Source organism: Salvelinus alpinus, chromosome 13, assembly GCF_045679555.1.
Source record: "Salvelinus alpinus chromosome 13, SLU_Salpinus.1, whole genome shotgun sequence".
Classification (NCBI taxonomy): Eukaryota; Metazoa; Chordata; class Actinopteri; order Salmoniformes; family Salmonidae; genus Salvelinus; species Salvelinus alpinus.
The window spans coordinates 58,477,131-58,501,855 of NC_092098.1; the positions used below are offsets into that span (position 1 = coordinate 58,477,131).

The 24,725-nt window shown below is 44.8% G+C and overlaps 1 protein-coding gene across 1 annotated transcript; it reads left to right on the forward strand.

The window, feature by feature from the left end:
- The first annotated feature begins 764 nt into the window (after positions 1-764).
- Positions 765-7,218, forward strand: mia (MIA SH3 domain containing). The gene is made up of 4 exons (XM_071339917.1): positions 765-1,081; positions 5,478-5,611; positions 6,329-6,439; positions 6,860-7,218. Exons 1-4 carry the CDS (start codon positions 958-960, stop codon positions 6,881-6,883), a joined length of 393 nt encoding a protein of 130 aa, XP_071196018.1. The 5' UTR covers positions 765-957; the 3' UTR covers positions 6,884-7,218.
- The last annotated feature ends 17,507 nt before the right edge of the window (positions 7,219-24,725 follow it).

Here is a 24,725-nt window from a genome sequence, read left to right on the forward strand (position 1 = left end):
ATTTCAACAACGTGGTGTCATGATGTAGGGCTCAGACTGTTCACAAGCAAAGTGCCGTATGTCAACAACGTGGTGTCATGATGTAGGGCTCAGACTGTTCACAAGCAAAGTGCCGTATGTCAACAACGTGGTGTCATGATGTAGGGCTCAGACTGTTCACAAGCAAAGTGCCGTATGTCAACAACGTGGTGTCATGATGTAGGGTTCAGACTGTTCACAAGTAAAGTGCCGTATTTCAACAACGTGGTGTCATGATGTAGGGTTCAGACTGTTCACAAGTGCCGTATTTCAACAACGTGGTGTCATGATGTAGGGCTCAGACTGTTCACAAGTGCCGTATGTCAACAACGTGGTGTCATGATGTAGGGTTCAGACTGTTCACAAGTAAAGTGCCGTATTTCAACAACGTGGTGTCATGATGTAGGGTTCAGACTGTTCACAAGTGCCGTATGTCAACAATGTGGTGTCATGATGTAGGGTTCAGACTGTTCACAAGCAAAGTGCCGTATGTCAACAACGTGGTGTCATGATGTAGGGTTCAGACTGTTCACAAGTAAAGTTTTGTTTTCTCTTAGAGGTCGTGGGACACCATGCAGTCAGCAACAGTCTGAGCACAGATCTCCAGACAGGGCTCTCTGTAACACACTCACTCGCAATGCATTGAAGAATGTGTGTGTCTCTGTGTGTGTCTCTGTGTGTGTGTCCTGTCCTCTTTCTAGACAGTGGGTGAAGTGTGCTACTCTGGGACTGGGGGGGTGATGAGAGGTGTGTCTTCTGCGGGCCTGAACAGAGCTATCTTGTGCTCTTTCTAGACAGTGGGCGGAGTGTGCTACTCTGGGACTGGAGGGGGGCTTCTGTGGGCCTGAACAGAGCTGTGTGTGTGTTTTCCTCCCCTTCTTAGCCTCTATTCAGACAGCAGAGCAGCAGAGAGAGAGAAGCAGAGTAAAGGAGAGAAAGATGTCCGCTCGAGGAGTGTGTGTGTGGGGTATTGTGTTTTTGTGTGTTGTGTCTGTCTGTCAGGCCGGAAGACAGATGCCCAAACTCTCCAACAAGAAACTGTGTGCCGACGCAGAGTGTAGCCGTGAGTACAGATAGAAATACAGCCACAGTACTACTACATCTATACTGTTACTATACTACATCTACAGTACTACTAAAACTATACTGTTACTATACTACATCTACAGTACTACTACAACTATACTGTTACTATACTACATCTACAGTACTACTAAAACTATACTGTTACTATACTACATCTACAGTACTACTAAAACTATACTGTTACTATACTACATCTACAGTACTACTAAAACTATACTGTTACTATACTACATCTACAGTACTACTAAAACTATACTGTTACTATACTACATCTACAGTACTACTACAACTATACTGTTACTATACTACATCTACAGTACTACTACAACTATACTGTTACTATACTACATCTACAGTACTACTACAACTATACTGTTACTATACTACATCTACAGTACTACTACAACTATACTGTTACTATACTACATCCACAGTACTACTACAACTATACTGTTACTATACTACATCTACAGTACTACTAAAACTATACTGTTACTATACTACATCTACAGTACTACTACAACTATACTGTTACTATACTACATCTACGATACTACTACAACTATACTGCTACTGTACTACATCTACAGTACTACTAAAACTATACTGTTACTATACTACAACTATTTTGTGAGTAGCCGTAAGTAAAGTTACAACTACAGCTACCATACTACTTTACTTCTACTACTACTATACTAATACTACCACCACTACCACTACTACTAATACTACTATTAATACTATACTGCTATAATGTTACTGTAGTCCGTATGCAAAGTGTCACATGGGATGACGCTGGAGAGACAAAGCAGGTACGGGGAGTCAAACATTTAATATAGAACGGACATGGAACGAGACAGGAACAGCGTCAGCAAACAGGTAACACAGACAAAAAACAAGTAATGCAGCAGCAGGGATCAGAGCAGGGAACTGACAAATATATGGGAGGTAATAAACTGGGTCCAGGTGAGTCCAATATCGCTGATGCGTGTGACGAGGGAAGGCAGGTGTGCGTAATGGATGATAGGAGTGAGTGATGCAGGGCAGCCTGGCGCCCTCAAGCGCCAGAGGAGGGAAGAGCGGGAGCAGACGTGACATCAAGTGTAGCCGTGAGTGCAGGTATATCTGCAACTACTATACTACTACTGAAATACTACTACTAAACTATGACTACTACTACTCCTACTAATCTACTACTACTATAATACTGTGACTTATAATATTACTACCACATTCTGACTGTAATTCCTCTACTCCTACTGTTACTACTGTTACTACTACTACTACTACTGGCGGTTTTGGAGCAGTGGCTTCTTCCTTGCTGAGCGTCGATATAGGACTCGTTTTACTGTGGATATAGATACTTTTGTACATGTTTCCTCCAGCATCTTCACAAGGTCCTTTGCTGTTGTTCTGGGACTGATTTGCACTTTTTGCACCAAAGTACGTTTATCTCTAGGAGACAGAACGCGTCTCCTTCCTGAGCGGTATGACGGCTGCGGTGTCCCATGGTGTTTATACTAGCGTACTATTGTTTGTACAGATGAACGTGGTACCTTCAGGCGTTTGGAAATTGCTTAAAGGATGAACCAGACTTGTCGAGGTCTACAATTTCTTTTCTGAGGTCTTGGCTGATTTCTTTTGATTTTCCCATGATGTCAAGCAAAGAGGCACTGAGTTTGAAGGTAGGCCTTGAAATACATCCACAGGTACACCTCCGATTGACTCAAATTATGTCAATTAGCCTATCAGAAGCTTCTAAAACCATGACATCATTTTCTGGAATTTTCCAAGCTGTTTAAAGGCACAGTCAACTTAGTGTATGTAAACTTCTGACCCACTGGAATTGTGACACAGTGAATTATAAGGGAAATAATCTGTCTGTAAACAATTGTTGGAAAAATGGCTTGTGTCATGCACAAAGTATATGTCCTAACCGACTTGCCAAAACTATAATTTGTTAACAATACATTTGTGGAGTGGTTGAAAAACGAGTTTTAATGACTCCAACCGAAGTGCATGTAAACTTCCAACTTTAACACCTTTATTTAACCAGGTAGGCCAGTTGAGAACAAGTTCTCATTTACAACTGCGACCTGGCCAAGATAAAGCAAAGCAGTGTGACACAGACAACAACACAGAGTTACACATGGAGTAAACAATAAACAAGCCAATAACACAATAAACAAGTCAATGACACAGTAGAAAAAAGAAAGTCAATATACAGTGTGTGCAAAAGGCATGAGGAGGTAGGCAGTAAATTGGCCATTGGAGCGAATAATTACAATTTAGCAGATTAACACTGGAGTGATAAATGAGCAGATGATGATGTGCAAGTAGAGATACTGGTGTGCAAAAGAGCAGAAAAGTAAATAAAATAAAAACAGTATGGGGATGAGGTAGGTAGATTGGGTGGGCTATTTACAGATGGACTATGTACAGCTGCTCAGATAGTTTATGTTTAAAGTTGGTGAAGGAAATAAAAGTCTCCAACTTCAGCAATTTTTGCAATTCGTTCCAGTCATTGGCAGCAGAGAACTGGAAGGAAAGGCGGCCAAAGGAGGTGTTGGCTTTGGGGTTGATCAGTGAGATATACCTGCTGGAACGTGTGCTACGGGTGGGTGTTGTTATCATGACCAGTGAACTGAGATAAGGCGGAGCTTTACCTAGCATAGACTTATAGATGACCTGGAGCCAGTGGGTCTGGCGACGAGTATGTAGCGAGGGCCAGCCGACTAGAGCATACAGGTCGCAGTGGTGGGTGGTATATGGGGCTTTGGTGACAAAAACAGATGGCATTGTGATAGACTGCATCCAGTTTGCTGAGTAGAGTGTTGGAAGCTATTTTGGAGATGACATCGCCGAAGTCGAGGATCGGTAGGATAGTCAGTTTTACTAGGGTAAGTTTGGCGGCGTGAGTGAAGGAGGCTTTGTTGCGAAATAGAAAGCCGATTCTAGATTTGATTTTGGATTGGATATGTTTAATATGAGTCTGGAAGGAGAGTACAGTCTAGCCAGACACCTAGGTATTTATAGTTGTCCACATAGTCTAGGTCGGAACCGTCCAGGGTGGTGATGCTAGTCGGGCGGGCGGGTGCGGGCAGCGAACGGTTGAAAAGCCTGCATTTGGTTTTACTAGCGTTTAAGAGCAGTTGGAGGCCACGGAAGGAGTGTTGTATGGCATTGAAGCTCGTTTGGAGGTTAGTTAGCACAGTGTCCAAAGAAGGGCCAGAAGTATACAGAATGGTGTCGTCTGCGTAGAGGTGGATCAGGGAATCGCCTGCAGCAAGAGCGATATCATTGATATATACAGAGAAAAGAGTCGGCCCGAGAATTGAATCCTGTTTCACCCCCATAGAGACTACCAGAGGTCCGGACAACATGCCCTCCGATTTGACACACTGAACTCTGTCTGCAAAGTAGTTGGTGAACCAGGCGAGGCAGTCATTAGAAAAACCAAGGCTATTGAGTCTGCCGATAAGAATACAGTGATTGACAGAGTCGAAAGCCTTGGCCAGGTCGATGAAGATGGCTGCACAGTACTGTCTTTTATCGATGGTGGTTATGATATCGTTTAGTACCTTGAGCGTGGCTGAGGTGCACCCATGACCGGCTCGGTAGCCGGATTGCACAGCGGAGAAGGTACGGTGGGATTCGAAATGGTCAGTGATCTGTTTATTAACTTGGCTTTCGAAGACTTTAGATAGGCAGGGCAGGATGGATATAGGTCTATAACAGTTTGGGTCTAGAGTGTCACCCCCTTTGAAGAGGGGGATGACCGCGGCAACTTTCCAATCTTTAGGGATCTCAGACGATACGAAAGAGAGGTTGAACAGGCTGGTAATAGGGGTTGCAACAATGGCGGCGGATAGTTTTAGAAAGAGAGGGCCCAGATTGTCTAGCCCAGCTGATTTGTAGGGGTCCAGGTTTTGCAGCTCCTTCAGAACATCTGCTATCTGGATTTGGGTGAAGGAGAAGCTGGGGAGGCTTGGGCGAGTAGCTGCGGGGGAGGCGGAGCTGTTGGCCGGGGTTGGAGTAGCCAGGAGGAAGGCATGGCCAGCCGTTGAGAAATGCTTATTAAAATGTTTGATTATCATCGTTTTATCAGTGGTGACCGTGTTACCTAGCCTCAGTGCAGTGGGCAGCTGGGAGGAGGTGCTCTTATTCTCCATGGACTTTACAGTGTCCCAAATCATATACTGATTGTACTACCTGTGTGTGTGTGTGTGTGTGTGTGTGTGTGTGTGTGTGTGTGTGTGTGTGTGTGTGTGTGTGTGTGTGTGTGTGTGTGTGTGTGTGTGTGTGTGTGTGTGTGTGTGTGTGTGTGTGTGTGTGTGTGTGTGTGTGTGTGTGCGTGCGTGTATTTGTGTTAGACCCCATCCTGATAGCTCGTGCCTTAGAGGACTACTACCCTGCAGACTGCCGGTTCATCTCTCTGCGTCAGGGTCAGGTGGTCTATGTCTACGCCTTGCTGAAGGACCGAGGAAACATGTTCTGGGCTGGCAGCGTAAGGATCTGTGTGTGTGTGTGTGAGCGTGTGTGTGGTGTGGTGTGCAAGTGTTGGTGCTTCTTGAGATGTGAATGTATAGTATTATTTATATACAGTATTATTTATATATAGTATTATTTTTTATAGTATTATGTATGTAGTAGTAATTATATATAGTAGTATTCATACAAAGTAGTATTTATTTATAGTAGTATTTATATATAGTATTATTTATATAGTAGTATTTATATATAGTAGTATTCATATAAAGTAGTATTTATTTAAAATAGTATTTATATATAGTAGTATTTATACATGGTAATATTTATTTTGTTTGTATGGTCTGCTATCAGAATGTAATATATTATGTTGTTCTATGGTCTGCTATCAGACTGTAATATATTATGTTGTTCTATGGTCTGCTATCAGACTGTAATATATTATGTTGTTCTATGGTCTGCTATCAGACTGTAATATATTATGTTGTTCTATGGTCTGCTATCAGACTGTAATATATTATGTTGTTCTATGGTCTGCTATCAGACTGTAATATATTATGTTGTTCTATGGTCTTCTATCAGACTGTAATATATTATGTTGTTCTATGGTCTTCTATCAGACTGTAATATATTATGTTGCGACATTGTAACAGAGCAGTTTCATTCAACCATCGGTGATGTGTAAGCTTGAGACCTGAAGACTTACATTTGCTCTGTGTGTGTGTGTGTTTACCAGGTCCAGGGGTCGTACTACGGGGAACAGGAGGCAAGACTGGGACATTTCCCCAGCAGCGTCGTTGAGGAGACACACGCTCTCATGCCAGCAACCGACGAGGTCATGACTGATGTAGGTGGACACACGAACACTCACACAAACAAACACGCACACACCGATAATGAATAATTTTTCCGCAAAATCAATTGATATAGAATATTAGGCATCTCTCCTCTCCGCTCCTCTCCTCCTCTCCCCCTCTCTTCTCCTCTCCTTCTCTCCGCTCCCCTCCTCCTCTTCTTCTCCTCTCCTCCTCCTCTCCGCTCCTCCTCTTCTCCCCCTCTCTTCTCCTCTCCTCCTCTCCGCACCTCCTCTTCTCCCCCTCTCTTCTCCTCTCCTCCTCTCCGCTCCTCCTCTCCTCCTCTTCTCCCCCTCTCTTCTCTTCTCCTCTCCTCCTCCTCTCCGCTCCTCTCCTCCTCTTCTCCCCCTCTCTTCTCTTCTCCTCTCCTCCTCTCCACTCCTCTCCTCCTCTTCTCCCCCTCTCTTATCCAGAATTGGGACTTTTACTGTAACTGAAGACGGAAGTGTCCTGATTCTTTATCTCCCGGCTGGCGCACTGCAACATGAGGACAGCCCTTACAGCATCAAAACAGTATCTCTATTATCTACAAGCTATGATGAAAACACATTATAGTTGAATAACTTTGCTTTATTACAACCATGCATATACAGTATATTGTTTAGAATAAACCTTCCTCTCAGCTGTTTAATGTTAATAACCAGGCATGTTAATCTCAGCTGTTTAATGTTAATAACCAGGCATGTTAATCTCAGCTGTTTAATGTTAATAACCAGGCATGTTAATCTCTGTGGCTTTAATCTGAAAGAATAAATATACTATGCTGCTCTGATCACTGTTGTCTCTTCTGGTATCTAGCCTTCATTATTACTGCTGTCTCTTCTGGTGTCTAGCCTTCATTATTACTGCTGTCTCTTCTGGTGTCTAGCCTTCATTATTACTGCTGTCTCTTCTGGTGTCTAGCCTTCATTATTACTGCTGTCTCTTCTGGTTTCTAGCCTTCATTATTACTGTTGTCTCTTCTGGTGTCTAGCCTTCATTATTACTGTTGTCTCTTCTGGTGTCTAGCCTTCATTATTACTGCTGTCTCTTCTGGTGTCTAGCCTTCATTATTACTGCTGTCTCTTCTGGTGTCTAGCCTTCATTATTACTGCTGTCTCTTCTGGTGTCTAGCCTTCATTATTACTGTTGTCTCTTCTGATGTCTAGCCTTCATTATTACTGCTGTCTCTTCTGGTGTCTAGCCTTCATTATTACTGTTGTCTCTTCTGGTGTCTAGCCTTCATTATTACTGCTGTCTTCTGGTATCTAGCCTTCATTATTACTGCTGTCTCTTCTGGTGTCTAGCCTTCATTATTACTGTTGTCTCTTCTGGTGTCTAGCCTTCATTATTACTGCTGTCTTCTGGTATCTAGCCTTCATTATTACTGCTTTCTCTTCTGGTGTCTAGCCTTCATTATTACTGCTGTCTCTTCTGGTGTCTAGCCTTCATTATTACTGTTGTCTCTTCTGGTGTCTAGCCTTCATTATTACTGCTGTCTTCTGGTGTCTAGCCTTCATTATTACTGCTGTCTCTTCTGGTGTCTAGCCTTCATTATTACTGCTAGCTAGTTAGCTAAACAATGAACCATAATCCCAACTCATGACGTTACTACCCTGCATGAATCTGCAGGTAGCTAACCAAACAGGTGCAATGTTAGCTAGATAACATTAGGCTATAACTAGCCAAAAATCCCAGTGGCTAGATGTGCCAAGCTTATAGAATCATACCCCAAGAGACTTGCAGCTGTAATTGCTGCAAAAGGCGGCTCTACAAAGTATTGACTTTGGGGGGTGAATAGTTATGCATGCTCAAGTTTTCAGTTTTGTGGTCTTATTTCTTGTTCGTTTCACAATAAAAAATATTTAGCATCTTCAAAATGGTAGGCATGTTGTGCGAATAAAATTATACAAACCCCCCCAAAATACATTTTAATTCCAGGTTGTAAGGCAACAAAATAGGAAAAATGCCAATGGGGGTGAATACTTTCTCAAGCCACTGTAATGTTGCTGCTACCGTCCCTTAAGACCGAAAATAACTTCTGGAAATCAGAACAGCGATTACTCACCACGAACTAGCAGAAGCTTTTTTTTCCTTTAACGAGTCCGACGAGCCCTACGTGAAGGACATACAGTGGTTGATAATTGTGCACGACTTCAGTATTACTTACTAAAACTGTTGTTACGCTAAGGATTTTATTATTTTATTTTGTTAAGATTATTTTAAAGGCAGCTTTTGGTTTTTATTTAGAATCCTCCAGTCCTCCAATTCTTTAAATGTAATTATTGGCAGAGAGTCACATCATATTTTTCGATATACTGGCGGCCTACCGTAGCAACATGATAGATATACTGGCCTACCGTAGCAACATGATAGATATACTGGCCTACCGTAGCAACATGATAGATATACTGGCCTACCGTAGCAACATGATAGATATACTGGCCTACCGTAGCAACATGATAGATATACTGGCCTACCGTAGCAACATGATAGATATACTGGCCTACCGTAGCAACATGATAGATATACTGGCCTACCGTAGCAACATGATAGATATACTGGCCTACCGTAGCAACATGATAGATATACTGGCCTACCGTAGCAACATGATAGATATACTGGCCTACCGTAGCAACACGATAGATATACTGGCCTACCGTAGCAACACGATAGATATACTGGCGGCCTACCGTAGTAACACGATAGATATACTGGACCTACCGTAGCAACATGATAGATATACTGGCCTACCGTAGCAACATGATAGATATACTGGCCTACCGTAGCAACATGATAGATATACTGGCCTACCGTAGCAACATGATAGATATACTGGCCTACCGTAGCAACATGATAGATATACTGGCCTACCGTAGCAACATGATAGATATACTGGCCTACCGTAGCAACATGATAGATATACTGGCCTACCGTAGCAACATGATAGATATACTGGCCTACCGTAGCAACATGATAGATATACTGGCCTACCGTAGCAACATGATAGATATACTGGCCTACCGTAGCAACATGATAGATATACTGGCCTACCGTAGCAACATGATAGATATACTGGCCTACCGTAGCAACATGATAGATATACTGGCCTACCGTAGCAACATGATAGATATACTGGCCTACCGTAGCAACATGATAGATATACTGGCCTACCGTAGCAACATGATAGATATACTGGCCTACCGTAGCAACATGATAGATATACTGGCCTACCGTAGCAACATGATAGATATACTGGCCTACCGTAGCAACATGATAGATATACTGGCCTACCGTAGCAACATGATAGATATACTGGCCTACCGTAGCAACATGATAGATATACTGGCCTACCGTAGCAACATGATAGATATACTGTAGGCCTACCGTAGCAACATGATAGATATACTGTAGGCCTACCGTAGCAACATGATAGATATACTGTAGGCCTACCGTAGCAACATGATAGATATACTGTAGGCCTACCGTAGCAACATGATAGATATACTGGCCTACCGTAGCAACATGATAGATATACTGGCCTACCGTAGCAACATGATAGATATACTGGCCTACCGTAGGCAACATGATAGATATACTGGCCTACCGTAGCAACATGATAGATATACTGGCCTACCGTAGCAACATGATAGATATACTGGCCTACCGTAGCAACATGATAGATATACTGGCCTACCGTAGCAACATGATAGATATACTGGCCTACCGTAGCAACATGATAGATATACTGGCCTACCGTAGCAACATGATAGATATACTGGCCTACCGTAGCAACATGATAGATATACTGTAGGCCTACCGTAGCAACATGATAGATATACTGTAGGCCTACCGTAGCAACATTATAGATATACTGGCCTACCGTAGCAACATGATAGATATACTGGCCTACCGTAGCAACATGATAGATATACTGGCCTACCGTAGGCAACATGATAGATATACTGGCCTACCGTAGCAACATGATAGATATACTGGCCTACCGTAGCAACATGATAGATATACTGGCCTACCGTAGCAACATGATAGATATACTGGCCTACCGTAGCAACATGATAGATATACTGGCCTACCGTAGCAACATGATAGATATACTGGCCTACCGTAGCAACATGATAGATATACTGGCCTACCGTAGCAACATGATAGATATACTGGCCTACCGTAGCAACATGATAGATATACTGGCCTACCGTAGCAACATGATAGATATACTGGCCTACCGTAGGCGACATGAGTCTCACTAGTGTTGAGTAATGTGCTGTTGAAAGTGGTGTAGGTCTTATTTATTTAAAGAGCATATTGAAGTTAGAAGCAATAGGATTTGAAGCAATAGCCTACAACTATTTTAGCACCGTTTCACTCTGCTCTGAGACAAGCATGGCGACTGGTCTTGATAAATCAATGAGATTTTAATTTTAACTGAATCCCACAACAATGATGTCTTGCAAGAAAAATCCTACCAGACTGTAGTATGGAAGGGCAAATTCAGCATTCTCCAAGGAAAATACATTTTCGCAGGCAAATCTTCTTATCGATGTCCTTGGTTCGGGCGGCTCGCCATCCTTGGTGGAACTGAATCCATACTCAAAAAACCTGACAAAATCCCGGCGTCAATCTTTCCCTCAATACCTTCACAGCACGTTTGTATATATCAGTGAGTGTTAATATCCAGTTCTCTCTTTTTAGTTCAGTTTTATACAACTTGTCAACGATTTGAAACACAGTTTTTCTTCCATGGACTGGTGGTAGCTATTCACGTTCCGTTCTAGCTCTTTTCAGCATGTTGGCGCCAACTGGTGTATAACGTGAGGTTAGGGGAGGGATTACGATAATTGAGTTTTGATTGGCTCAAAATAAACTGCTCGTCATGCAGCTTCTGACAGCTGATTTGTAATAGCTGTCAACTTAAACACAATTTAATATGATTGGTTAATGGAATCTCGATAGTCACGATAAGTATTCAACATTAGTTGACCTGCATTATATTATGCTCTTAGTGTAACCTTTATTTAACTAGGCAAGTCAGTTAAGAACAAATTCTTATTTACAAGGACAGCCTACTCCTTCCTCGCATCAGTCCCATATACTATGTTCTTACAAAAAAAGGTTTTAAATTCTCTAGTACAGCCACTATTGAAGGCTATCAAATGCTTCTCAAAATGCCCTTTGGTGGTCAAATTAGCACTAACAAGCATTAATGGTACCAGTGGTTGGCACTTAAATAACAGAATTCTGCGGCACCATGCATGCAGTACGCTGCAACTTTTAAAGGACAAACCACCCTACTGCTTTCCCGAGAACAGGCCCAAATCCCCGTCATTTGCGTGAAGAGAAGATGGAGAAAGGGGGGAGGTCAGGCTGCCTTCTGAGAATTCGTAGGCGATCAAATAAACCCTCACTGCCTTCCGTTCTACGAGCTAACATGCAATCATTGAAAGATAAAATTGACGACCTACGAGGAAGATTAAACTACCAATGGGAGGGTAGTGCTGCCGCTTTCAAGGAGCGGGACTCTAACCCGGAAGCTAATAAGAAATCCTGCTATGCCCTCCGACGAACCATCAAACAAGCAAAGCGTCAATACAGGGCTAAGATTGAATCATACTACACCAGCTCCGATGCTCGTCTTATGTGGCAGGGCTTGCTAACGATTACAGACTACAAAAGGGAAGCACAGCCGCGAGCTGTCCAGTGACACGAGCCTACCAGACGAGCTAAATCACTTCTATGCTCGCTTCGAGGCAAGCAACAATGAGGCATGCATGAGAGCATCAGCTGTTCCGGACGACTGTATGATCACGCTCTCCGTAGCCGACGTAAGTAAGACCTTTAAATAGGTCAACATTCACAAGGCTGTAGGGCCAGACGGATTACCAGGACGTGTGCTCCGGGCATGTGCTGACCAACTGGCAGGTGTCTTCACTGATATTTTCAACATGTCCCTGATTGAGTCTGTAATACCAACATGTTTCAAGCAGACCACCATAGTCCCTGTGCCCAAGAACACGAAGGCAACCTGCCTAAATGACTACAGACCCGTAGCACTCACGTCCGTAGCCATGAAGTGCTTTGAAAGGCTGGTAATGGCTCACAACACCATTATCCCAGAAACCCTACACCCACTCCAATTTGCATACCGCCCAAACAGATCCACAGATGATGCAATCTCTATTGCACTCCACACTGCCCTATCCCACCTGGACAAAATGAACACCTACGTGAGAATGCTATTCATTGACTACAGCTCAGCATTCAGCACCATAGTACTCTCAAAGCTCATCACTAAGCTAAGGATCCTGGGACTAAACACCTCCCTCTGAAACTGGATCCTGGACTTCCTGATGGGCCGCTCCCAGGTGTTGAGGGTAGGTAACAAAACATCTGCCACGTTGATCTTCAACACGGGGCCCCTCAGAGGTGCGTGCTCAGTCCCCTCCAGTACTGCCGGTTCACTCATGACTGCACGGCCATGCACGAATCCAACACCATCATTAAGTTTGCTGATGACACAACAGTGGTAGGTCTGATCACAGACAGCGATGAGACAGCCTGTAGGGAGGAGGTCAGAGACCTGACCGTGTGGTGCCAGGGCAACATCTCCCTCAACGTGATCAAGACAAAAGGAGATAATTGTGGACTACAGGAAAAGGAGGACCGAGCACGCCCGCATTCTCATCGAAGGGACTGTAGTGGAGCAAGGTGAGAACTTCAAGTTCCTTGGTGTCCACATCACCAACAAACTAACATGGTCCAAGCACACCAATACATTCATGAGGAGGGCACGACAAAACGTATTCCCCCTCAGGAGACTGAAAAGATTTGGAATGGGTCCTCAGATCCTCAAAAGGTTCTACAGCTGCACCATCGAGAGCTTCCTGACTGGTTGCATCACTGCCTTTCCATTTTCACCCAAATCTAACTGCCTGTAGCTCAGGCCCTGAAGCAAGGATATGCATATTCTTTGTACCATTTGAAAGGAAACACTTTACATTTTGTGGAAATGTGAAAGGAATGTAGGAGAATATAACACAATAGATCTGGTAAAAGATAGTACAAAGAGAAAAACAAAAACAACATTTTATTTTTTTGTACCATCATCTTTGAAATGCAAGAGAAAGGCCATAATGTATTATTCCAGACCAGGTGCAATTTAGATATTGGCCACTAGATGGCAACAGTGTATGTGAAAAGTTTTAGTCTGATCCAATGAACCATTGCATTTCTGTTCAAAATTTTGTATCAAGACTGCCCAAATGTGCTTAATTTGTTAATTAATAACTGTTCATGTTCAAAACTGCACTCTCCTCAGACAATAGCATGGTTTTCGTTCACTGTAATGGCTACTGTAAATTGGACAGTGCAGTTAGATTAACAAGAATTTAAGCTTTCTGCCAATATCAGATATTTCTATGGTGCGGGAGGTAGCCTAGTGGTTAGAGTGTAGGGGCGGCAGGTAGCCTAGTGGTTAGAGCGTAGAGGCGGCAGGAAGCCTAGTGGTTAGAGCATTGGACTTGTAACTGAAAGGTTGCAAGATCGAATCCCGAGCTGACAAGATAAAAATCTGTCGTTCTGCCCTTGAACAAGGCACTTAACCCACTGTTCCTAGGCAGTCATTGAAATTATGAATTTATTTTTAACTGACTTGTGTAGTTAAATAAAGGTAAAATATGTTCTTATTCCTTACAACCTCATTCTAATCGCATTAGCCTATGTTATGTTGGATTCGACATTTTGAACATTGAGATATTAACATGATAGATCAGACGCATAATATATTAAGGAGTGAAAGAGACTGGGTCTCTGTAGAAAGACAGGTTTTCACCAGCCCTCACTGTTAGTCCTACACCAGCCCTCACTGTTGGGTGGACAAGAGGAGAGCAACGTGTTGATACAGGGGAGACAGATGGACATCTGTGGATTAGATGAAGGAGGGGTTGAGGTCCGGAGGTGAGAACAAATTCCCTGAAGGGAGTAATAAGTGTTTGGTATCTTGTTACTCTTTTCCTGTTAAACCATGAGATGTAAGGATTGGAGAGAAGGAGGAGTGTCTTAAGTAGGATATATACAGTGGGGAGAACAAGTATTTGATACACTGACAATTTTGCAGGTTTTCCTACTTACAAAGCATGTAGAGGTCTGTAATTTTTATCATAGGTACACTTCAACTGTGAGAGAAGGAATCTAAAACAAAAATCCAGAAAATCACATTGTATGATTTTTAAGTAATTAATTTGCATTTTATTGCATGACATAAGTATTTGATACATCAGAAAAGCAGAACTGAATATTTGGTACAGAAACCTTAGTTTGCAATTACAGAGATCATACGTTTCCTGTAGTTCTTGACCAGGTTTGCACACACTGCAGCAGGGATTTTGGCCCACTCCTCCATACAGACCTTCTCCAGATCCTTCAGGTTTCGGGGCTGTCGCTGGGCAATACGGACTTTCGGCTCCCTCCAAAGATTTTCTATTGGGTTCAGGTCTGGAGACTGGCTAGGCCACTCCAGGACCTTGAGATGCTTCTTACGGAGCCACTCCTTAGTTGCCCTGGCTGTGTGTTTCGGGTCGTTGTCATGCTGGAAGACCCAGCCACGACCCATCTTCAATGCTCTTACTGAGGGAAGGAGGTTGTTGGTCAAGATCTCGCGATACATGGCCCCATCCATCCTCCCCTCAATACGGTGCAGTCGTCCTGTCCCCTTTGCAGAAAAGCATCCCCAAAGAATGATGTTTCCACCTCCATGCTTCACGGTTGGGATGGTGTTCTTGGGGTTGTACTCATCCTTCTATTCCTCCAAACACGGCGAGTGGAGTTTAGAGCAAAAAGCTCTATTTTTGTCTCATCAGACCACATGACCTTCTCCCATTCCTCCTCTGGATCATCCAGATGGTCATTGGCAAACTTCAGACGGGCCTGGACATGCGCTGGCTTGAGCAGGGGGACCTTGCGTGCGCTGCAGGATTTTAATCCATGACGGCGTAGTGTGTTACTAATGGTTTTCTTTGAGACTGTGGTCCCAGCTCTCTTCAGGTCATTGACCAGGTCCTGCCGTGTAGTTCTGGGCTGATCCCTCACATTCCTCATGATCATTGATGCCCCACGAGGTGAGATCTTGCATGGAGCCCCAGACCGAGGGTGATTGACCGTCATCTTGAACTTCTTCCATTTTCTAATAATTGTGCCAACAGTTGTTGCCTTCTCACCAAGCTGCTTGGCTATTGTCCTGTAGCCCATCCCAGCCTTGTACAGGTCTACAATTTATCCCTGATGTCCTTACACAGCTCTCTGGTCTTGGCCATTGTGGAGAGGTTGGAGTCTGTTTGATTGAGTGTGTGGACAGGTGTCTTTTATACAGGTAACGAGTTCAAACAGGTGCAGTTAATACAGGTAATGAGTGGAGAACAGGAGGGCTTCTTAAAGAAAAACTAACAGGTCTGTGAGAGCCGGAATTCTTACTGGTTGGTAGGTGATCAAATACTTATGTCATGCAATAAAATGCAAATTAATTACTTAAAAATCATACAATGTGATTTTCTGGATTTTTGTTTTAGATTCCGTCTCTCACAGTTGAAGTGTACCTATGATAAAAATGACAGACCTCTACATGCTTTGTAAGTAGGAAAACCTGCAAAATCGGCAGTGTATCAAATACTTGTTCTCCCCACTGTATATCTGGATGGGAGAAATGTTGGGTTGTCTGAATTACAGCTGTACAGAACCTTTGGGAAGAATTAAACTTGGTTAAAGCTTCTCTAATGCCCTTGAGTTATTTACTCTGAAAAATAAGAACCTAACAGTTAGCTCAACTGTCCCGAAGGGGACCCACCAATCCCGAATAAGTTTTAAATGCTCTACAACAAAACTTTCTTCGTGTCCAACAAGCTTTTTCTACCCTTAACCTTGTTCTAAACACTTCCAAAACAAATGCCCCTCTCCCCACAGGTGTGATTACTGCCTCTGAGGGTTTAGAGCTTGAGGTAGTCACCTCATACAAGTACTTGGGAGTATGGCTAGACGGTGCACTGTCCTGCTCTCAGCATATCAAAGTTGCAGGATAAAGTTAAATCTAGACTTGATTTCCACTATCGTAATCGCTCCTCTTTCACCCCGGCTGCCAAACTAACCCTGATTCAGATGACCATCCTACCCATGCTAGATTACAGAGACATCATTTATAGATCGGCAGGTAAGGGTGCTCTCGAGCGGCTAGATGTTCTTTACCATTTGGCCATCAGATTTGACACCAATGCTCCTTATAGGACACATCACTGCACTCTATACTCCTCTGTAAACTGGTCATCTCTGTATACCCGTCGCAAGACCCACTGGTTGATGCTTATTTATAAAACACTCTTAGGCCTCACTCCCCCTATATGAGATATCTACTGCAGCCCGCATCCTCCACATTTTCTTATTCTTTTTATTTCACCTTTATTTAACCAGGTTGGCCAGTTGAGAACAAGTTCTCATTTACAACCCTAACCCTTTATTTATTAACCCGGTAGGCCAGTTGAGAACAAGTTCTCATTTACAACTGCGACCTGGCCAAGATAAATCAAAGCAGTGGGACACATACAACAATTCAATTCAATTCAATTCAATTCAATTCAATTTTATTTTATATAGCCCTTCGTACATCAGCTAATATCTCGAAGTGCTGTACAGACACCCAGCCTAAAACCCCAAACAGCTAGTAATGCAGGTGTAGAAGCACGGTGGCTAGGAAAAACTCCCTAGAAAGGCCAAAACCTAGGAAGAAACCTAGAGAGGAACCAGGCTATGAGGGGTGGCCAGTCCTCTTCTGGCTGTGCCGGGTGGAGATTATAACAGAACCATGCCAAGATGTTCAAAAATGTTCATAAGTGACAAGCATGGTCAAATAATAATCATGAATAATTTTCAGTTGGCTTTTCATAGCCGATCATCAAGAGTTGAAAAACAACAGGTCTGGGACAGGTGGCGGTTCCATAACCGCAGGCAGAACAGCTGAAACTGGAATAGCAGCAAGGCCAGGCGGACTGGGGACAGCAAGGAGTCACCACGGGCGGCAGTCCCGACGCATGGTCCTAGGGCCCAGGTCCTCCGAGAGAAAGAAAGAGAGAAGGAGAAAATTAGAGAGAGCCAAGATTTTCAAAATGTTCATAAATGACAAGCATGGTCAAATAATAATCAGGAATAAATCTCAGTTGGCTTTTCATAGCCGATCATTAAGAGTTGAAAACAGCAGGTCTGGGACAGGTAGGGGTTCCATAACCGCAGGCAGAACAGTTGAAACTGGAATAGCAGCAAGGCCAGGCGGACTGGGGACAACAAGGAGTCACCACGGCCGGTAGTCCCGACGTATGGTCCTAGGGCTCAGGTCCTCCGAGAGAAAGAAAGAGAGAAGGAGAAAATTAGAGAGCGCCAAGATTTTCAAAATGTTCATAAATGACAAGCATGGTCAAATAATAATCAGGAATAAATCTCAGTTGGCTTTTCATAGCCGATCATTAAGAGTTGAAAACAGCAGGTCTGGGACAGGTAGGGGTTCCGTAACCGCAGGCAGAACAGTTGAAACTGGAATAGCAGCAAGGCCAGGCGGAATGGGGACAGCAAGGTGTCATCATGCCCGGTAGTCCTGACATATGGTCCTAGGGCTCAGGTTCTCAGAGAGAAAGAGAGAACGAAAGAATTAGAGAGAGCATACTTAAATTCACACAGGACACTGGATAAGACAGGAGAAGTACTCCGGGTAACCAACTGACCCTAGCCCCCCGACACATAAACTACTGCAGCATAAATACTGGAGGCTGAGACAGGAGCGGTCAGGAGACACTGTGGCCCCATCCGAAGAAACCCCCGGACAGGGCCAAACAGGAAGGATATAACCCCACCCACTTTGCCAAAGCACAGCCCCCGCACCACTAGAGGGAAATCCTCAACCACCAACATTACAATCCGGAGACAAGGCCGAGTATAACCCACAAAGGTCTCCACCACAGCACAAACCAAGGGGGGGTGCCAACCCAGACAGGAAGATCACGTCAGTAACTCAACCCACTCAAGTGACGCACCCCTCCTAGGGACGGCATGAAAGAGCACCAGCAAGCCAGTGACTCAGCCCCTGTAACAGGGTTAGAGGCAGAGAATCCCAGTGGAGAGAGGGGAACCGGCCTGGCAGAGACAGCAAGGGCGGTTCGTTGCAACAACACAGAGTTACACATGGAATAAACAAACATACAGTCAATAATACAGTAGAACAAGTCTGTATACAGTGTGTGCAAATGAGGTAAGATTAGGGAGGAACGGCAATAAATAGGCCGTGGTAATTACAATTTAGCATTTAAACACTGGAGTGATAGATGTGCAGAAGATGAATGTGCAAGTAGAGATACTGGGGTGCAAAGGAGCAACAAAAAAAAGAACAATATGGGGATGAGGTAGTTGGATGAGCTAATTACAGATGGGCTATGTACAGTCGTGGCAAAAAGTTTTGAGAATGACACAAATATTAATTTTCACAATGTCTGCTGCCTCAGTTTGTATGATGGCAAATTGCATATACTCCAGAATGTTATGAAGAGTGATCAGATTAATTGTAATTAATTGCAAAGTCCCTTTTTGCCATGCAAATGAACTGAGTCCCAAAAAAACATGTCCACTGCATTTCAGCCCTGCCACAAAAGGACCAGCTGACATCATGTCAGTGATCCTCTCGTTATCACCGGTGTGAATGTTGACGAGGACAAGGCTGGAGATCACTCTGTCATGCTGATTGAGTTCGAATAACAGACTGGAAGCTTCAAAAGGAGGGTGGTGCTTGGAATCATTGTTCTTCCTCTGTCAACCATGGTTACCTGCGAGAAAACACGTGCTGTCATCATTGCTTTGCACAGAAAGGGCTTCACAGGCAAGGATATTGCTGCCAGTAAGATTGCACCTAAATCAACCATTTATCGGATCATCAAGAACTTCAAGGAGAGCGGTTGAATTGTTGTGAAGAAGGCTTCAGGGCGCCCAAGAAAGTCCAGCAAGCGCTAGGACCATCTCCTAGTTGATTCAGCTGCACCACCAGTACAGAGCTTGCTCAGGAATGGCAGCAGGCAGGTGTGAGTGCATCTGCACGCACAGTGAGGCAAAGACTTTTGGAGGATGGCCTGGTGTCAAGAAGGGCAGCAAAGAAGCCACTTCTCTCCAGGAAAAACATCAGAGACAGACTGATATTCTGCAAAAGGTACAGGGATTGGACTGCTGAGGACTGGGGTAAAGTCATTTTCTCTGATGAATCCCCTTTCCGATTGTTTGGGGCATCCGGAAAAAAGCTTGTCCGGAGAAGACAAGGTGAGCGCTACCATCAGTCCTGTGTCATGCCAACAGTAAAGCATCCTGAGACCATTCATGTGTGGGATTGCTTCTCAGTCAAGGGAGTGGGCTCACTCACAATTTTGCCTAAGAACACAGCCATGAATAAAGAATGGTACCAACACATCCTCCGAGAGCAACTTCTCCCAACCATCCAGGAACAGTTTGGTGACAAGCAATGCCTTTTCCAGCATGATGAAGCACCTTGCCATAAGGCAAAAGTGATAACTAAGTGGCTTGGGGAACAAAACATTGATATTTTGGGTCCATGGCCAGGAAACTCCCCAGACCTTAATCCCATTGAAAACTTGTGGTCAATCCTCAAGAGGCGGGTGGAAAAACAAAAACCCACAAATTCTGAAAAACTCCAAGCATTGATTATGCAAGAATGGGCTGCCATCAGTCAGGATGTGGCCCAGAAGTTAATTGACAGCATGCCAGGGCGGATTGCAGAGGTCTTGAAAAAGAAGGGTCAACACTGCAAATATTGACTCTTTGCATCAACTTCATGTAATTGTCAATAAAAGCCTTTGACACTTATGAAATGCTTGTAATTATACTTAAGTATTCCATAGTAACATCTGACAAAAATATCTAAAGACACTGAGGCAGCAAACTTTGTGAAAATTTATATTTGTGTCATTCTCAAAACTTTCGGCCACGACTGTACAGGTAAAATAATCTGTGAGCTGCTCTGACAGCTGGTGCTTAAAGTTAGTGAGGGAGATATGAGTCCCCAGCTACAGTGAATTTTGCAATTCCTTCCAGTCATTGGCAGCAGAGAACTGGAAGGAAAGGCGGCCAAATGAGGAATTGGCTTTGGGGGTGAGCAGTGAAATATACCTGCTGGAGAGCGTGCTACAGGTGGGTGCTGCTATGGTGACCAGTGAGCTAAGATAAGGCGGGGCTTTACCTAGCAAATACTTAGATCACCTGGAGCCAGTAGGTTTGGCGACGAGTATGAAGCGAGGGCCAGCCAACGAGAGCATACAGGTCACAATGGTGGGTAGTATATGGGGCTTTGGTGACAAAACGGATGGCACTGTGATAGACTGCATCCAATTTGCTGAGTACAAAACCCGTTCTGCCAGTCACATTCTGTTAAAGGTCCCCAAAGCACACAATCCCTGGGTCGCTCCACAAGCATTTCGTTATACTCGCATTAACATCTGCTAACCATGTGTATGTGACCAATAACATTTGACAATTTGATTGGATTTTTCAGTTCGCTGCAGGTAGCGACTGGAACAGGCTGCAACAAACACTCAAACTGGACAGTTTTATCTCCATCACATCATTCAAAGACTCAATCGTGGACACTCTTACTGACAGTTGTGGCTGAGTTTTGTGATGTATTGTTGTCTCTACCTTCTTGCCCTTTGTGCTGTTGTCTGTGCCCAATGTTTGTACCATGTTTTGTGCTGCTACCATGTTGTGTTGCTACAATGCTGTGTTGTCATGTGTTGCTGCCTTGCTGTGTTGTTGTCTTAGGTCTCTTATTCTAGTGTTGTGTGTTTTGTCCTATATTTATATAGTATTTATTTTCATTTTTAATCCCAGGTCCCTGTCCCCGCAGTAGGTCTTTTGCCTTTTGGTCGGCCGTTATTGTAAATAATAATTTGTTAACTCAATCAAATGCATTTATAAAGTCCTTCTTACATCAGCTGATGTCACAAAGTGCTGTACAGAAACCCAGCCTAAACCCCCAGAGTGCTGTACAGAAACCCAGCCTAAACCCCCAGAGTGCTGTACAGAAACCCAGCCTAAACCCCCAGAGTGCTGTACAGAAACCCAGCCTAAACCCCCAGAGTGCTGTACAGAAACCCAGCCTAAACCCCCAGAGTGCTGTACAGAAACCCAGCCTAAACCCCCAGAGTGCTGTACAGAAACCCAGCCTAAACCCCCAGAGTGCTGTACAGAAACCCAGCCTAAACCCCCAGAGTGCTGTACAGAAACCCAGCCTAAACCCCCAGAGTGCTGTACAGAAACCCAGCCTAAACCCCCAGAGTGCTGTACAGAAACCCAGCCTAAACCCCCAGAGTGCTGTACAGAAACCCAGCCTAAACCCCCAGAGTGCTGTACAGAAACCCAGCCTAAACCCCCAGAGTGCTGTACAGAAACCCAGCCTAAACCCCCAGAGTGCTGTACAGAAACCCAGCCTAAACCCCCAGAGTGCTGTACAGAAACCCAGCCTAAACCCCCAGAGTGCTGTACAGAAACCCAGCCTAAACCCCCAGAGTGCTGTACAGAAACCCAGCCTAAACCCCCAGAGTGCTGTACAGAAACCCAGCCTAAACCCCCAGAGTGCTGTACAGAAACCCAGCCTAAACCCCCAGAGTGCTGTACAGAAACCCAGCCTAAACCCCCAGAGTGCTGTACAGAAACCCAGCCTAAACCCCCAGAGTGCTGTACAGAAACCCAGCCTAAACCCCCAGAGTGCTGTACAGAAACCCAGCCTAAACCCCCAGAGTGCTGTACAGAAACCCAGCCTAAACCCCCAGAGAGCTGTACAGAAACCCAGCCTAAACCCCCAGAGTGCTGTACAGAAACCCAGCCTAAACCCCCAGAGTGCTGTACAGAAACCCAGCCTAAACCCCCAGAGTGCTGTACAGAAACCCAGCCTAAACCCCCAGAGTGCTGTACAGAAACCCAGCCTAAACCCCCAGAGTGCTGTACAGAAACCCAGCCTAAACCCCCAGAGTGCTGTACAGAAACCCAGCCTAAACCCCCAGAGTGCTGTACAGAAACCCAGCCTAAACCCCCAGAGTGCTGTACAGAAACCCAGCCTAAACCCCCAGAGTGCTGTACAGAAACCCAGCCTAAACCCCCAGAGTGCTGTACAGAAACCCAGCCTAAACCCCCAGAGTGCTGTACAGAAACCCAGCCTAAACCCCCAGAGTGCTGTACAGAAACCCAGCCTAAACCCCCAGAGTGCTGTACAGAAACCCAGCCTAAACCCCCAGAGTGCTGTACAGAAACCCAGCCTAAACCCCCAGAGTGCTGTACAGAAACCCAGCCTAAACCCCCAGAGTGCTGTACAGAAACCCAGCCTAAACCCCCAGAGTGCTGTACAGAAACCCAGCCTAAACCCCCAGAGTGCTGTACAGAAACCCAGCCTAAACCCCCAGAGAGCTGTACAGAAACCCAGCCTAAACCCCCAGAGTGCTGTACAGAAACCCAGCCTAAACCCCCAGAGTGCTGTACAGAAACCCAGCCTAAACCCCCAGAGTGCTGTACAGAAACCCAGCCTAAACCCCCAGAGTGCTGTACAGAAACCCAGCCTAAACCCCCAGAGTGCTGTACAGAAACCCAGCCTAAACCCCCAGAGTGCTGTACAGAAACCCAGCCTAAACCCCCAGAGTGCTGTACAGAAACCCAGCCTAAACCCCCAGAGTGCTGTACAGAAACCCAGCCTAAACCCCCAGAGTGCTGTACAGAAACCCAGCCTAAACCCCCAGAGTGCTGTACAGAAACCCAGCCTAAACCCCCAGAGTGCTGTACAGAAACCCAGCCTAAACCCCCAGAGTGCTGTACAGAAACCCAGCCTAAACCCCCAGAGTGCTGTACAGAAACCCAGCCTAAACCCCCAGAGTGCTGTACAGAAACCCAGCCTAAACCCCCAGAGAGCTGTACAGAAACCCAGCCTAAACCCCCAGAGTGCTGTACAGAAACCCAGCCTAAACCCCCAGAGTGCTGTACAGAAACCCAGCCTAAACCCCCAGAGTGCTGTACAGAAACCCAGCCTAAACCCCCAGAGTGCTGTACAGAAACCCAGCCTAAACCCCCAGAGTGCTGTACAGAAACCCAGCCTAAACCCCCAGAGTGCTGTACAGAAACCCAGCCTAAACCCCCAGAGTGCTGTACAGAAACCCAGCCTAAACCCCCAGAGTGCTGTACAGAAACCCAGCCTAAACCCCCAGAGTGCTGTACAGAAACCCAGCCTAAACCCCCAGAGTGCTGTACAGAAACCCAGCCTAAACCCCCAGAGTGCTGTACAGAAACCCAGCCTAAACCCCCAGAGTGCTGTACAGAAACCCAGCCTAAACCCCCAGAGTGCTGTACAGAAACCCAGCCTAAACCCCCAGAGTGCTGTACAGAAATCCCAGCCTAAACCCCCAGAGTGCTGTACAGAAACCCAGCCTAAACCCCCAGAGTGCTGTACAGAAACCCAGCCTAAACCCCCAGAGTGCTGTACAGAAACCCAGCCTAAACCCCCAGAGAGCTGTACAGAAACCCAGCCTAAACCCCCAGAGTGCTGTACAGAAACCCAGCCTAAACCCCCAGAGTGCTGTACAGAAACCCAGCCTAAACCCCCAGAGTGCTGTACAGAAACCCAGCCTAAACCCCCAGAGTGCTGTACAGAAACCCAGCCTAAACCCCCAGAGTGCTGTACAGAAACCCAGCCTAAACCCCCAGAGTGCTGTACAGAAACCCAGCCTAAACCCCCAGAGTGCTGTACAGAAACCCAGCCTAAACCCCCAGAGTGCTGTACAGAAACCCAGCCTAAACCCCCAGAGTGCTGTACAGAAACCCAGCCTAAACCCCCAGAGTGCTGTACAGCCTATTTAAATGACTAGTTGAATAAAGGTAAAAAAATAAGATAAAAATAAGACTCCTGAACATCTAATCAAATGGCTACCCAGACTATTAGCATTGCCACCCCCTTTTACGCCGCTGCTACTCTCTGTTATTATCTATGCATAGTCACTTTAATAACTCTACCTACATTTACATATTACCTCAACTACTTTGACTAACTGGTGCCCCCACACATTGACTCTGTATTGGTAACCCCTGTACAGTTGAAGTCGAAAGTTTACATACCCCTTAGCCAAATACATTTAAACTCAGTTTTTCACAATTCCTGACATTTAATCCTAGTAAAAATTCCCTGTATTACGTCAGTTAGGATCACCACTATATTTTAAGAAT